We start from the raw sequence: 17,542 nt of genomic DNA on the forward strand, positions 1-17,542 counted from the left end.
CTATTTAGCCTATTTAATTGTTCAGAAAAGGAGAAAAAACAAACAACAACAACAACAACAACAACAACAACAAAAACACAAAACAAAAAAACACAAAACCACACAAAACAAACACACACACACCAGAAAAACAAAACAAAACAAACTCAAACAAACACACACCACCAAACTCCAATACTTCCTAAGGATAAAGGACGACATTTTAAAAGCATATGGACGTACTGGAACAGAAACAAAAGTAGGAAAGGGATGGTGAGGGAGGAAATGGATATAGATGCTGCTTTCAGAAATCTAACTATGCACCTTGATTACTCAGTGTTATATAAAAAGTTTGCCCACCTTCTTGGAGCAGTGACACTGCATTTGTGGCTTTATTTGTGACCACAGCGCCCAGTTTAAATCTGACCACCCTCTCCTTCACTCATCAGCCTCCTCTCCCACATAACTCAATCCAATTATCGTATTTCTGACAGCTACAATTTTCCAAGCACCTACACAAGAGTGAGTCACTTCTACTATGTTTAGTTCTGTTGCTTACACTGGCCAGATTTAAACTAAGAAATAGTAAGAAATTGTCTATTTCCTTTCTCTGAAACAAATCCCCAGCTGTTTACACAATACTTTGAACTCCTCTAAGAACAGATTTCAAAACAAAAAAGTTTTCATAAGAGAGCTTGTCTTACCAACAATGGTTTTTAAATATAGCATTTTTGAGGAGAAATCAATCTCAGAATTGATAGGAAATTAAAAATCAAATTCTGAATTAATTAGGAAGACAAAATAGACTTGCACTTGTTTGACAAAGCTAAATAAATTCATCAAACAGTCTTCACCTAATTATGAAAAGGCAAAGCACAGAAATGTTTGACAACAAAAACAACTCATTTTTTTGGGGTCAACATTTTAAAAAAATATCGAGGAGAAAGATGGATATTTTTGCAGAGCACAATAAGGTGGCAGAAATACACAGTTTTTACAACCGTAGATGTTGCAAACTAAGGCATTTAATCCCTTATTACAATTGCAACAAAACATGCAGAACTGTTTTGCATACCAGGCTTGCATGGAACAACTATATTCTAGATTCTCCTGGACTATATGTCTATTACTGGGTGGTATCACAACAGATTGTCATCAGTTTCAAAAATGATACCTCCTAGACTGATATTTCACATATGTTGACACTCATGAAGAGGGATGGGAACATTTTTCATTTTCGCTTCTGCCTTGTACAGCCTCTACGCCTCGGTGCTGCCAGCACTGCCCAAACCTTGAGGCTAAGCTTCCTCCTAGACTTCTAGCTCTCTCAATACTGTAATTAAAGAAATTGCAAGTGCACTTCAAGTTGGTTTAACAGATACGATTTTCAAGGCATCTCACTGTTTACAGCTGGATTTAGTGCCACTGAGGACTGAAAATGTAAGAAAAAGGGAAAAAAAAAAAATCTAGTGGGAGAGTCAAAACAAGGCCAGAAGTTAAGCTGCTCCAAGTTCTCACACACAAGTCTTTAAGTTACCAGTTAGTCTCCTAAAACATGCGTCACTGCCTTCATGAAGAACTCCCTTTCTAATCATTTCCTAGTAGCCAAGCATGTGGAAAACTAAAAAATCACATTAAAACTTGGCCAACCCAAAATATCAAATATGCTAAAAGCAGCCAAGGCAGAAACTTTTCGTAGTGACTTAAGTGTTTTGTCTCCTTGAACAAGGATTTGTGGCCCATCAGCTGACCTTTAGGTAATGCTTTAGAGACTGAATAATTGTATAACTATTGAAATTTATTGTATGCAGATTACAAGCTACCCATATCATTTTACAATAAAATAAAATACTAGTGAAACACTATAGCAGAGAAAGCTGAAATAATGTTTTAATGGCAGCATTAATTTATTACCATACCAAAAATGTTTGTAATAGCAGCTTGAAGACTGGGTGAAGAGACTTGTCCTTGTCACCCCTCTATATCTGCAGCATATTTGGGCAAGTCTATACTGAAATCTCTGTGGTGGCAGAGGCTCGTGGCTCTTTGATCAAGCTCCCATCTTGCTAATAACACAAATAAAGCAACTGAGAGCTCATAGCAGGATGCAGAATCCATTCAAAAGTGAGATCATGACTCGGGCATGTATCGCATGCTCCAATCCATAAAATAATCTAAAGGTTGCTTGTTTAGGTATATATTGTATTTAATCATAGTCTTTGTGGGTTTTGTGAGAACATCTGAAATTAACGTGTGTCTTGATATGGGTATTTAAGGGAGGGGTGGGGAGAGGTAGGGGGGGTGGGGGGAGAGAGAACTGCCAAACTGTGGCAATAGTGACACAGAGATCCAGTTTTGTGAACTGCTTATAAAAGAAAAAACATGGTAGATAAACTGATAAACATTTTAGCACATGAATTCTCAGTCCTACTTCATTATAGGGAGACAAACAAAATGAAAAAACAAATACTGTAAAACTTCAAGATATTTTTTCAAAATGCAACATAGTTATTCCATAGCAGTGTTTAATATGATCAACAACAATGGAAAGCTATCTTCAGTAAAGATATTGATCTCAATGTAAAGATAGCACACTATCTAAGACAAGAACATGAAACACATATCAAGTCCTATGTTCACAGCATAGACAATGACTACTTACATCTTTCGAGCAATTATGAAACAGAAAAATCAGTTCAGGCCGCCCCACTCCCTTATTTAGACTTGGTAACCCCAGTGCCAGAAGAATAAAATAGAGGTAGGTTATTACTTTTCAGCAGCTCTTTGTTAAGTAGCATATATTTTACCTGCATAAGGTCCTGCCTTTCTTTTTCGCCTGTGCATATAGCTTTCTTTATGGTTCGAAGCTCACTCATTATAGCCTGTGCTTCATCCAGTCTATAATTTGTATGAGCACTTGACATCTTACGATCAATCCTGTTGAAAAGAATTTTCACATAATTAGAAAGAGCACAGATGTTTTAAGACCTCTTGATTACTCATGTACCACTTTGTTTCCAGGCTTAAAATTATACTTCACTTGGAATTAACACAGCCCTCATCATCTAGTACATTCTAATCACAAGGCAATACAGTTATCTACCCAGGTTCTGCAGAATCAACACATTTTCTGGTTTTAATGTCTTAATACAGAGCAACATTCATGGAAGATTGCCCACAACAAAAATAAAATCAGTCCAAAACTAATCTACACAATAAGAACTCAAAAGATAAAGGTATTAGCAGTCTAGCTGTCACATTCCCATGCAGCACATTGCAACATCTCTATGTGATCTTGTTTTAGAAGGCATTACATTTTCTTGGGAAGAAATTTTTACTTCCTAAGTTTTTATTGGAGGTGCCTTTCTGCCATTATGGGCATCTTTGAGTATCTTTTCTAGAAAACATCATCACCCCCTACTAGACTGTCCCAGAAGATTTCAAATGCAAACTCAGCAAGATGCAAGAGCACTACCCACTACATGAGGCTGAAGTACTACTAACATTTCCACCTTGACACAAAAATCTCTCATCTTCTCTGAAGTCGGACATCCACTGCCCGAGTTCTCAACTTTTTCTCCAGAGCTTCGCAATAGCAATGGACAACAGACCAGGGTGCAGAAGCCTAGTCCAGTGTATCACCTTGATCATTTGCTTTCTTTTATAGATAAAGAACAAGACAAGAATGCTCAAACTCTATTTAAAATCTTGAGAACAAGTACAAGTTTCAAAGTAGTTATATTAAGCTATTATAAGCGTGTCAACAACACTTACTCAGCATGTTCTCCCAGTTAAACAAAAAAACACCAGTAAAATTCCACTTGCAGCAGATTACTTGACTTAAAATATTAAAATGAAAAATCAAAAGGCTTGAATCAAAATCCTGTCATTTTATTGTGCAGCTCACAATTTTACCAAAAAAAAAAAAAAAAACACGCAGGTTGGGTATCTACAGTTTTGGTTGGTTTGGGTTTTTCTGACAGTTCCTGCTGTGGAGAAAAAACAAAGTAAATCGGAACCTCAGATTTCTACTTGAACACAACTTTCCCCATGTCGTACAAGAAAATATATAAGCCTTTATGATTTTTGGTTCAAGAACGAGAAAGGACTTGAACATCATGTGGATTAAAGGTGAGGATTTTTGTTTGGTTGGTTTTGTTCTCCTTTTAAGATGTTTACTCATGTCTTCTTTAATTTTTAGTTAAAATCCTGAAATATTAAATAAAACCACGGTAAAACAACTAATTCAAATCACTAAAACTTTCATGAAAAGATAACATGTGGTTTTATCTGAAAGTTACATTAATGTTAAGAACACAGATTTCGCCTAAATATTAGACCAGAAAATGCCTCCTACACAACTGCTCATTATACCATTTGCCAGGTCCAAGGTGGCATTTCAGGAAAAGGAAATTATTTAATTTCAACCAGATTTTTGTCCAGTTACCCACATATCCATGTTCCTGGACGTCACTTTGGAGCCCAACCTATGAATTGGTATTTGTTTAAGGAAAGAATCATAGAAGTTTCTACTGCCAGAAATATTTGAGCTTAAATCAGTATTGCTTTCAAGCCAAACTGACTTAAGCACCTTAAAAATTACTTGTTATATATTGCCTGTTATTTTTTTTCCTTATTCCATAAAACACTAGTTTTGAAAGACACAAAGTTAACAGGAATCTTCCATTTTATTAATGGAAAATAGCACAATATAAAAGATTAGACCTTCGTATAGCCAGAAATAACATTCAATTAACAGAAAACTGCTAATAAAGTATACATTTTTCTGAGGAAGATGTTTCTAGGATACACACACTATTAATATACTTGCAATAGTTTCAGTCCTACAGGGCAGTTTTTGTGCTCTGTTCTTTCCTCCAGGTGTGTTCAAATATGCAAGACTTGCCCCATCCTCATCAAAGCACAGGTCTGTAGTCTAGTTAAAACCACATTTTAAAGCTTTTGTCAAGTCTCATATCCTCTGAACTAGTCTGTAGCTGCAAATTGTTTAGTCAGTCCTAATTCCCTGTCTCTCCCAACTTCTCTCAGCATTCACTTCGTTCCCCCGGCCAACTGGCCAAGTTTTCATTTCCTTTGCTGCTTAAAACGCCTTCTTCCTCCAAATTCCTGCCTGCGAGCAGAAGGGTCACTGAAAACACAGGGGAGGAGGAACTGCTCCTCCTTCCTCGGTCAGAGGAAGGAGTCTGTTCCAGGAAAGGCTCATCTTTAACCTCTGGACTGTGAAAGGATCACGTGGGGCAAAGGTGCCTGTGGAGGCCGAGGAACAACCTGGGGCAGAGGTGGGATCTCCACAGGCTTTGAACAGGGATGTCTCCAGTGGGCAAAGGCAGAAAGTGATGTCCTAAGGCTTGTCACAGCAACTGCAGCTTTGGATGACACTGTAGAAAATACAGCCCTAACAAAAAGCTGGAGCACTACAAAATTTGAAATTTTGACTGTATTAGAGTTGTAGAGCTATTTAAAACAAACAAACAACAAAAAAACCAAACCTCAATCCTCTCTCCCCTCACAAAACCCCACTTTCTCTAGTTGTATGGGGGGAGGTTGCGTGTGTGTCTGTCTTGAGGGGCTTTTTTTGTTGTTTTGTTTTGTTTTGAGTTTTTTTGGGTTTTGTTTGTTTTCTTTTCCTCTCGTCAAAGATGGCTAAGCCATTTTACTAAAACTAAAAACAACAGAAAACAAAACACAGTCCAAGGTTGACACTGTACGTGGAAAATGTCAATGCAAGAGATTTACATCTACCAAAAGCATCTGAATCAGAGAGTGCCATAAAATGATACAACTAAGCAACATAACCATAAAATTTGTCTCTTCCTTGAGAGCTATAACCAGCAGAAGTTGCAGAGGGAGTTGCAGAGCAGCAGGTTTTGATACCTGCTCATAATCTCATTCTGGTCAGACTTGCAAAGCAAACATTCAGCCAGATGTAAAGCCCGAAGTGTGACAGCTCCTACTATTGTTCTTGGCTTGTACTTGAAATAAAGCGAAGAACACGGCTTTAAAACAGCTGAACAGGATGCATGCCATTCTCAGTTTGGCAGTTACTTAAGATTTGACCTAGCACAAGGAAGAAAAATTATGTAGACCAAAAATTTAGAAAAGGTAAAAAAAAAAAAAAAAACCAAACCAACTGAGATATAAGAAATTTCTTTTTTTTTTTTTTTTTCATGGGCATGGGCAAATCCCAGAATTTCTGTTTTAAAGAAAGAGTATTGAGTTGCTTTTCAGACAGTACACTTACTTCATGGATATGTAAAAAGTGAAGTACTTCAGCCTTGGTCCTTGAGTCGAATGACCCTTTTCTCCCGACAAATACACAGAGGAGGGGAGAGACTGCCCAGGGACAATCTAGAGCATAATCAGGCTTTTACCCTGATTTTTCTGGTGACTATAGGAGGAGGCTACAGAAACTCGTCTCCTCAGTTGTTAGTGCAAGTACTCTCCTCATTGGCTCACTTCATACTAAAAGCAAAATACTTAAAGGAAAGCACATATCTTACCAGAAAGGCGATTAAAAAAATTACTTAAACACAAAACAAGACCCATAAGGCTCTGGGTCGTGGGTGAAGAAGTCACTGCAGAGAGCAGAGCTCAGCAAGCAACAAACACTGACAATTGCACTGCAACTACAGATAACGCACAGGGGCAAAATGTTCTCCCCACCTTCAGCAAGCAACTGCAAATGCCACTCAGCGCACCAAGGGGACAGAGAGGGACTGTAGCAACAGCAGCAATGAGCAGCACTAGGGCACTGAGTTGTCATGCCTAAACTTTCAGACAAGATGATTAGAGTGACCACTGACTAATCAGATATGCTTTAAAATGCTCTCCTGAAAGTCTCTCTGATATCCCCACCCTGGAATATGGGCAACTTCACTTGGGCTAAAATCCAAGACTAACATTTGTATTCCTAATCATCCACAGACTTTACTTTTTGAAAAGTTGCACTACTTTGCTGGGCTATCTTAAATGAATTATATTAAATTAAAAAATCTTGAGTTTCAAATGGCTTTCAAATACTTTCATCATCCTAGTCAAGTGGTTAGTCCTTTTATGAAACAATTGAACCCATGCCCTTAAAAAAACCCAATAATCAGGAGAAGGAAAACAAATAAAGAAAGTAGAAAAGGGAAGGCAATTCATACTCACTTGAAGAAATTATGATTAAGAATCTTAGGACAAAGGTTTTTTTGTTCTGTTACTGCTTACGTATCAAGGCCACCATCCTAAAACACCTCCTAACTACCTGTAAATGCTTCATGTAGTCAATAAAAACATATTTATGCTTGAAAATGTTTACTTTATATCTGCCAATGAAGGATTTTGGTTGAACAAGTTTTATTCTTTGAAGCCTTTAAAACTCATTATAAAGCAAAAGAACCTTGTAAGCTTTAAAAAACCCCAAACAAACCAATATGAAGTGCACGGGCTACTCCCACTCCTTCAAAAGTCAAATTGGAGTGTCTCCCTTTCTATCGTTTTGTTAACGTAATACCAATCCAAAGAAAATCTGGAAAACAAGTAACCTAATTGCTCCTGGATCCCTGAAACTTTGCCAGGATTCCTCAAGTGATAAAGTACACCCCATGCTTTGCAGCACCAATGCAATAAATCCAAAGTCTCATAATATTTCCACAGATACTGTACTTATGCTGCAAAATGCATTAGGTGTGGAAGAGTTTCAACATTTTCTGGAAGCACCTGTGTTAGACAGCTCATTTACATGCATGTGGGAAAAACGTCCAAGGCTTCTAAACGCATAGCAAGGCAAATCCAAGAGCTGTTCAACATGTGGTTGAGCCTCTGGCCTCATTGAACCGATCTGGAAGTCACAACAACCTGTGTTTACCTACCACCTTCTCCATGGCCTGGCAACCTCTCCCCCTGTGCCACCGGGCACCCTGCATGTGTGCTACATATGTAGGTGACTGAGCAACGTACAGATGGAAGTCACTCAATTCCCATCTGATGGCTGCAGGAACAGTGGCAGGAAGAGGGTCACAACAGTTCACAACTTTTGCTACCACTGAGCACAAAGGAAAGAGAACACAGGCTGCCTAGCAGCCCTTGGAGCAGTGGCAAATTGCCCTGAGCTACCTTTCCTCACAGGGAGGAGACGAGGAGTCACGTTTACATGCATTCATTCTGCAAACAGGGAACAAAATCCAAGGTCTCACAGACCATCAGATTTATAGTACACACACAAATCAGCTATACTGTGCAGAATGAAATGGCCCAACCATCAGGTAAAAGGAAGGAGGAGTGTTGTGGGGTACAGCCCTCCCCCCAGGAGTACTGTGCCCAGCCAGAAAGCCTCCATCCTGGTCACAGGAAAACTACTCCACCGCATGGTCCTTCTGGCTGTGCTCCAGACAGAAGGTAGCTCCAGAAAATGTTTGAAAAACATTTTTAAAAATGTAATTCCACCTCAACGTTTTCAGGAAGAGCTGAAAAACAGGGCCTGTAAAACTGTTTCTGCATGTGAATCTATGAAATCACCATTCCAACCAATTCTATCTAACCTTTCTTCCATCATTTCACACTGTTATCACCCCACGTCACTATCACAGCAGAAACTCTGAAGCAAAGAAATTATGAGGCTTCAACCTTTTTTTTTTTTGGCAACAGTTTTCTAAGAAAGTCATTTCAAGGCGAATAAAGAAAAAAATATTCCTCCCACAGGCTCTTAACTTACTCTTGCAGAGTTTCCACTCCTTTTTCCTTATATTGCAGCTCCTGCTTCATTTGTGCCAATTCCCGTTTAAGCCTAGAAAGCTGAATATAACAAATAAATAATACATAACAGAAACTTTCATAATAAAAACAACAGGTTTTCAAACAGAAAAACTAAAGTTACTTTAAAAAATTGAAAGTGATAATCTAAGTCCTTTTTTTGCTTTAAAAATTACATTAGAATAACAGAAAACACCCTGAAATAATCATAAAATCCAATCAAACAGTGGTCATAACATTCAGCTTTCAAAATATTCATTTCCTCATCTACTCTATTGGTTTTCTATCTTCAATAGCTTATGCTAACAAACAGCAAGTTCCAATCCATATCATTTTTCTCCCCTTGGAGCAGACAGACACCTCTTAACTGCCTTCAGCTCTTGAGTCAACCTAAAACAAGACTGAACATTCAATGCTGTTAATTTTTCAATCTGGGAAGACAATACCACTGGCAACAGAACTGGCCTCTCTCCTAGAAACGGCAGCATGATTTTCTACAGTTATTTTCATATTGTCCTGTCCTCTCAATCCACCCACCAACCAACCAACCACCTTGAACCACCTAGTGCGCATTAATCAAAAGTGACAAAGGAGCAATGTCCCAAAACCATTTTTTGTTGTTTTGTGAAATCAGTCATCTGAGTAGGTTAGGCATACCTTAGATGGGCATTATCAGTTCCAAGAATGATCTGCAAAGAAATAGCTTCTTGCCCTCCAAAACTGACAGATATCTGAGGGCAACTGGGGGAGGAAGGTTCAAGGGACTACAAACAAACAGGGGGATCTAAGGTGTTTCAGTGTGTGGTGGTGAGACGTAAGGATTAACCAAGAACCCAAGAAGGGCAGGAATGGAAATAAAAAAAACCCACACTTTTCTCAAGCTATCAAACCTGGTACTTTTCGTAAAATTCACCCAGAGAGCTCTTGATTTCTCACATGCATGTCAATAAATGACAAAACTATTACTAAAAGAGAGTAAAAGAAAATTCCTACATACCCAGGCATAGATTAATTTTATCAGCTCTCCTCCAGGAGTAAGGGGCCTCACAGCAGTTCCAGGAATGCAAACCAGGACTGCCAGAATCCCACTATCCTGCATGGTCCTCCCTCCCATGGGTATTCTTGTGCTTTCCTCAAAACTCACTGCACTAAATCCCCCCAAAAAACCTATACCCTTTTCAACTCCTTTAGCACTCACCAAAAGGAAAAAATATATTAACTAATATCACGTACACAAACGTTTTATAGTGTATATTTTATTTTATTACCTGAAACAATGCCTAGGGACACATTCAGTTGAACAGGTTATCCTATGCACTTAATAGGTAATTTTCTTTTAAGATGCAGGAAGAGATATAAGTATTCATATAAGTGAAGACCTTTTTTATTTTGTTTAAATATTATTTAAATAAAGCTTATTTTCTTGTTTAGAATACACAGACATTTAGAGTACGTAAAACAAGCAAACACTACTCAGCACGTAGTAAACATATACAGATAGAACAAATGCCTTTGAAGGGTGGCAACAGGATTTATTTTCAGAGGCACTCATGTGAAAAGCGGTCACTACAACAAAAATGGAATGCTAGCCAGCAAAGATAAGTATTTTTTGTTTGTTTTGCAAGCGAGTGCCTGAAATGCTAAGTCCTATTTTATCCCTTAATAAAAAGAAACGTGCAATTTAGAAATAGGCTCTAGAGTTTAATATCATAAACTGCTTTTTATAATTGTTTACAACTGCTATACCAATTAGCTTGAAACCAACACGCAGATTTTAACTCTTTGCTAAAGCAGCATTCCTCTTCAGCAAAGACAGTACCAAAAGCACAATTCTAGTCTTAAAAAAAAAAAAAAAAAACAAATCCTAAAAATTAACCATTTCAATTACAGAACTGCCTATCACTGTTAGAATGCTTAAACTCCCCTCCCCCTCATAGAGGAGCTCTGGCCAAATCAGCTAAAAAGGTCTATTTGGCCAACACGTCTACTGAATTCTGAACAGATTTCCAAATAAATGGTTACATCTAGAGTTCAATGACATCCATGGAACCCCACTGAAAATGGATAAACGGGAAAATATTAAGACAGTTGGTCTGAAATGTACTTAAGGAAGAATTTGGAGGCAGAGTATTTACTACTTATGGCAGTTCACAGAGAGAGAGCAACGTCTGAAATCCTGGCTGAGTTTGCCTCTGACATCCATGACAAAAGTCTTTACGCTTGTAACATGGAAAAAGCATTACTGTGGAAGTCACTGAAATGCAGTAAATATAGACTTGTTTTAACAGAACAACAGGTCAGAATAGAAAAGCATTTAATGTTACATTTCTAAAAACGCACGCAACATTCAATGTAAATACTAAGGTAAAAAGAACAAACAAACAAAAAAGAAACAAAACAAAACACAGTTCCCCTCCCTTCCCCATGCCTAATTCGTATTTTTACAAAATGAAAAAAAGATTACTCACTCTGTCACGACGGCTGGCTATTTCTGCTTTAATCTGATATGGGTCATACTTGGTATTAGTTGAAAATCCAGAGAATGCTAAACAGATGGAACACAGCATTTTATTTTTTTTTTTCTTCTTTAATACACTTGTTAAGATGTGGCATTATTTAATAGACTATTGCATTCATTCTTTGTGTTACAAGTCATTAAGTTTTAAAATAATACTCTGTGCTGAAGTATCACTGAAGAATCACCTTTGGCCTGCCTGAAGTTTGGGGTTTTCTTGTCCTGAACAACCATAAAAATTGCATACCGCAGCACTGCATATTGCCTAAAAGCAACTAGCTTCCATGACAGGATGGTGGCATTCACTGATGGAATTTGTGCAGCATTAACAATTGCTAATTGCTTCCTGGGTGTGTTGAATTAACAGTATGATAGGGAACAAAGTTAAAAACAATACTATTGCCAGAACCAAATTCTATCAGCTACAGAGAGAAGTCAGGCTCTTCTCGATGACAACCAATGGTAGGACAAGGGGCAATGGGTTCAAACTGGAACACAGGAGGTTCCACTTAAATTTGAGAAGAAACAACGTCTCAGTGAGGGTGCCAGAGCACTGGAACAGACTGCCCAGGGGGGTTGTGGAGTCTCCTACTCTGGAGACATTCAAAGCCCACCTGCATGCCTTCCTGTGTAACCTCATCTAGGTGTTCCTGCTCCAGCAGGAGGATTGGACTAGATCATCTTTTGAGGTCCCTTCCAATCCCTAACATTCTGTGATTCTGTGAAGCCAGTCACCTCCCAAAGCAACAGCATAGGGAACCAACACACAGATCAACCTCTGGCAAGGGAGCTCTGCACATAGCATATCCAGAGTTGGGCAATGATTTCACGCTGTGGAGTTACAAGCAAAGCCCAGAGAGATGAAGTAAATGTCCCAGCGGCCAGGCTGGGCAAGACCAACCATGATTTATGGAGCGAGTGGTTCACAGCAGCACTGGCCGACTGAAAAACACCTGGTATGCCAACAGATGGGGTTGTGCCATCAGACCCACCACCCTTTTGTAGAGCTGAAGGCTACTGCTTTGAAACCTCTATCTGTGTCTGCACTGAGCCTTTTGACTCTCGAAAGAAACATGCAACATGAAGGTCATGTCAAGCATGCAGGAACTTGCCAAAGTGAGTAGTCATGCCTGGACTAATTCTCTAAATCCAGGATTTTCTACGGATTTTTTTTTTTTTTTTTTTAAACAGTGCTGATCAGGACTGAGTCACAAAGCTGCTGCATGGGCACCTCCCAGCCAGCCCACAGCCACTGAACCCATGCCACCTCCCACTCACCTGCACAGGACACCGAGTCAATGGCAGCGCCCGTGAGCAGAGAGAAGGAAAACAGCTTATGAAGTTTCAGTTCTTTTAACAAAACTGAATGAAACAAGTGGTGGCGGAAGCAGGAATATCCACAGCCCAAGCACCCAACTTTGGCCATCGAATTGCACTTGAACTGGGAGCCTAAGCGAGCATCCCAGAGTAGAGTGGAGGAGTTGAAATAAGAAAAACAAGTGGAGAAACCTTTGGGAACCTTGAGTAGAGAGCATGATTAATCCCCAAAGGGATTTTTTTTTTTTTTTTAAGTATCATCTGACTCATCAGCCCACCTCATTTTCTCAAAACAGATGCACATGACCTTAAACTAATATCAAATACACTAACACTTCTGTAGAAAATCAAGATTTTCTTCACCTCAGAACAAGTGAAAGGTTTAAATGATTTTACAGGATTTCATTATCAATTCCAGAGATACACCTAAAAAGCTATCAGAAAAAGTGAACTGACATAGCATTTGCATTCAGGCTACAATTTTGTCATTTTCAGTCATATTTTATTGCTGTTTCAATAAACTGTTTTTCCAAGAGTTTTAAAAATATTAAAAACTGGTGATATTTTTCTGGTATATTATCATCTTCAACAGAAGTTCCTTCCTGTATATTCCCCTGAATTCAACAAAACATCCCACAAAACCGTTGTGAATTTTAAAAAAGGCCAAGTTCCTAGAAAAGTAATGTAATAAATGTATATTTAGATTTCATAATCTAAAGAAATACTAACGACACTATCTCTCACCCTATTCCAAGTCTTTAAACCATAAACAATCTTTAAACAATAATTTATTTTTAAAAATCTTTTTTAATAAGAAAATTAATCTTTTGTAATAATTCTTAAGAAACTTGAACATAACAGGGACAACTAGCCACAACTGTTCAGTTATGTCACAAACTAAATCACAGAATACATATGTTTAAAAATAAACAAAAAGATAATCCCAGTTCAACAGTAAAAGAACACTAGGTCAAGACCCTTTGGGACACCTCAGCCCTATAGAACATCTTTTATTCAGGATTTTGGCATACATATGAATAGCCTGGGACTAATAAATACCACTGGATCGATAGCTTAACACTTCTATCCAGTTGCCTGCTTTAAACCCCAAGCCACAGTTAGGTTTCTTGAACATTTTCAGAAAGGGTAAGCAGAGCTTCATGTACTTATCAAGTACTTGGCATCTACCAGCAAACCCCGCAGTTAAACAATGGCTGCACACACAGCCCCTGGAAAGCCACCAGCACAGTGGAACTTCACTCTGTTTCCACGCAGCTGGTGGGTGTATCCATTGAATACACTTCTTTGGACAAGACTGTTTTGTCTCTTCAGCAAAGACACCTTTTCCTGTTGCACCAGCCATGACAGCAGTGCACCAACTTAAGATTTCAGGAAAAGTGTTATCACCTACTTCAAACTACCAGAGGAAATCAAGGCTCTGCGACCTACACCACCAGCATTAGGATCAGAGGTGGCATCCAAGAATGAAGTGCACTAATGAAACACCGCTCCCTACTTTTGTGGTCAGAGGCACTCTTGACCACACCACCTTGTCCCCACCTCTTTGTGAAGTCAATGAACTGGCCATGGATCCACAGGCGGCTTCCCCTAAGCTGATGGTTCCCCCACATGTCGAGGGCGTTAATAATCTATGAATTTAGGAGTGCAAGTAGGTGGCTGGTCTAGCAACATTCAGTCTTGTCTTTGTTGCCTTGCACAAAGTATCACTACACCTAGAGATGGCAGCTGGGATATATCCCTGTTCAATGTTAAAAAAACCATATTCCAATAGACCTAACAGGAAACAGAAGTCCCTGAATAACAAAGGACAGCACCTCACTTTTATAGTCAGGACCTGCATTCAGAGGAGAACTGGGTGAGGGAAACACATCACACGATTTCTTACACCACACATTGAGAAAGGCAGCTGAATAAATCAAGAAAAGACTAGTAAACTCACAGCTGGCATAAGAACGGCTGTCATCCTCACACATCTTGTGCAATTGTTGATATTCTTCTTGGGCTAGTTCAAAACGCTGCTGCTTTATTTGGTAAATCTCTTTCTTGGCATTGAGTGCCTCCTGGGCAACTATTAAATATTCCTTCAGCATGCGTTCCTGCTCCCTTCTCCATTGCTCCCTTGGGTCCTCAATTTGTGTGAGCTCTAAAGAGAAAAGCATAAAAAATAATAAAATAACTGTAAGGCACTATCCCACAAAGTACAAATTATTTTATTAAGGTCTGTTCTCCACTATTACACCTAACAGGGCAGTGCTCAAAATCATTCCACAGCCTGGACAAGAAGAAGGAAGGATGCAGACTAGAAGAACAGGAAAGGCCCTTTTGAATATAACAGGCATTTAAATTTGATTCTTTTCTTTACAAACTAGAGCAAACCCAAAGAAAAGAGTCTTTTGGCTTTAACTTCCCCTTGAAGCCAGCTTGAAAATTCTGAAAACTACCTAAAAACCCAGAATCACATAGGAGAGCAAAAGGTATCTCAATGCTTAAGCCATAACTCTATAAACAGTTGGAACAACCTTAAGATACTACATATAACTGCACAAGTATAATAACCTAAAAGGTCAGTGACTATACCCACGTAATTAAGAAGAATAAGGTCATGCAACAGAAAAGTTAGCATTTTAATCTCAAATCCATGAAAGCATTGAAATGGCTTCTTGTTTGTTTTTTTTTTTTTTCCTTAAGAAACAGCACACTCATGTTTTCCCTTTTCAGAGTTTAGAACAGTTTGTATTCAAACAGAAATCAAAATCAGGCTTCCAGTAAAAAAATCTTTCCTGTATGTAATTACCACACAGCATCTCTTTGCAGTTGCAAAGACATTTGATGAGGAGACATGCATTAAAATCCTAAAAAAATACTGGTTCATATGGGGGTTTTTTTTGGTCATTCTCAAGCTAGCAAACGTGTTTTACATGAGGATGTCCATGTAGAGTCTGGTGTTTAAGTGAATGTTAATTTCTGATGACTGAGGCTCTACCGGTAAGAAATCATGTCAGTGTTCAAAGTAGTGACAGAACCTGCAGCGCAGTCAGGAGGTGAGTACCCAGTCACTCTTCCCAAACTTTGTTTCTCACAAGAGATGAAAGCCAGTTATGTTTTGTATTAATCTTCTGTACATAATTCAGTATATTGGTGTCAGCGATGAAACAACAAAGTATAAAAGAAAGATTGAGCCCAGCACTTAAAGAATTCTAATGGTGCAAAGGCCATGCCAGCAGCTCCACCATTTGAGAGCCATCTGAAAAGGACATAAACACACACACCAAGCTCATTTGTGAACAGTACTTGCAACAGATTTCTGCATTAGGTTCCTAAAAATCTTCTCTCTGTACAGCTGTGATTTTTCTCTCCCCACAACTCCTCACATTGCAGCAGTATAAAGATTGTGCCTATACTTCTGCAATTTCTCCCTCCTGCTCTGCACGCAGGGCAGACGGAAGAAAACAGAGGTCATGCTGCAGCCCATCCTTTATTGAGGGCCTGGCAATTTGCAATGTTGTCTCACCTGTGTGTAAGTATTCCTGAAATCTGTGCAAACTTAATATTATTAAAACTGCTAATCCCCTTTGGAAAACTATGCAGAAATTAATAAATATTTGTGAGACAGAAAAGCTGGATCCTAGTAAGTGTCTTTTTTTGAATAGGATATTAATAGTTCTAATCTCAATCAACAGCCAAATGTTGTGGTGTATCACACATTAGGTTTCTGAGGTCCTAAACTACAGGACATTGCATCTCTTACCAAATTATTTCAGAAGAATTCTCAAAAGCTAGAAGCATATGTCTGAGGCAGAAAACTTCTTCAGTACAGTACTGATGTTCTCTTCTGTTCTATGAAGTACAGAGGCTTCACTTTGCCCTGGATTTCTACACAACTTTGCCATGTAACAACAAAACTAAAGCTACACTGTATGATAAAATTAACTTTCTTCATTTCTTTATAACCAATTAAAAAAAAAATTCAAGAACAGCCGCAGAAAAATGCAGAGAATATATTATTCCCTCGCTGAGTAATGCCCAGCTGGCTAAAGGAGACTTCAAAGGCTCCCAAGACTCAGAGGAGGAGGGAAAGGAATTCTGCGGCTGGCAGCCGCCAAGGTTTTTAAGCAATGGTTGGACAAAAGCCAAGAGCAGCTTAGTGAGGGTGTCAACAAAGTACTGAATTTAGAGAACAAGATGGAGATCAAGGTTGGAAGTACCATTAAGATTTACAGAAGATTCCTCTGTTCCTGGGGTTTTTCAATATGTATGGAAAGTTATTGCCTAGAAATCTTTTTTATTACTTTCTGGGTACACAAATATAGCAAGAGGCTTGGAAAAAAATCAGATGTATTACTTTTTAATTTTAAAAGGTCTAAAGGCAAAAAGCTTGGGACAGTGCACAAAGCAGAAGAGGTCCCTGGTCAGCGTAACTTTAGAAAGACCCTCTTTGAATTATCCCTTGAATTTTCTCACAATATTTCTTGAAACTGAAGCACTTCTGTTTTGTCAGTTAACACAGAACTGCAATGCTGTATGAAGCATTTAACCTGGTCAGCCAGAAAAGGAAGTCCAAATGTTTTTGTGTGGAAGTCGCTGTTTCAAGTGTTGTAGACATAGTTCAGAATACAATGTAAAGGGACTTCTTTCAGAAAAACATTATTCAGTTCCTACACCATCTCTGCCATCTGTCTGCCACCATCTCATGATACACGATTGTCTACTCTTTAGATCTCGCTTCTACAAAGCAGGTTAACGCAGCCCCAATTGGTACCTTTGTTGTCCAGGGTTTAAAACTGGACTGAGTATCCTACTGATTTTTGAATGACTATCCAGCTGTAATATCAGCTGTCTTCCCTCTTAATATAAATCTTGCTTGTATATACAAGCACCGTATTAGCCTAAGGGTGACAAACCCATTTTGCTGTGACAGTTGAATTACTATTTAGGATAATATCTGTGGCCTGCAAG

The 17,542-nt window shown here is 38.7% G+C and overlaps 1 protein-coding gene across 5 annotated transcripts in view; it reads right to left on the minus strand.

Annotated features, from left to right (window-relative positions):
- Positions 1-17,542, minus strand: part of WWC3 (WWC family member 3) — a 104,166-nt gene that overhangs the window by 45,223 nt on the left and 41,401 nt on the right. For all 5 annotated transcript variants that reach the window (XM_065856325.2, XM_065856317.2, XM_071812992.1 and 2 more), the window contains exons 3-6: positions 14,526-14,729; positions 11,202-11,278; positions 8,696-8,775; positions 2,787-2,916 (exon numbers count right to left, since the gene is read on the minus strand). In XM_065856325.2, the coding sequence (XP_065712397.1) occupies positions 2,787-2,916; positions 8,696-8,775; positions 11,202-11,278; positions 14,526-14,729 (491 nt within the window). The remainder of the gene's footprint in view (positions 1-2,786; positions 2,917-8,695; positions 8,776-11,201; positions 11,279-14,525; positions 14,730-17,542) is intronic.

Source organism: Patagioenas fasciata, chromosome 1, assembly GCF_037038585.1.
Source record: "Patagioenas fasciata isolate bPatFas1 chromosome 1, bPatFas1.hap1, whole genome shotgun sequence".
NCBI classification, from domain to species: domain Eukaryota; kingdom Metazoa; phylum Chordata; class Aves; order Columbiformes; family Columbidae; genus Patagioenas; species Patagioenas fasciata.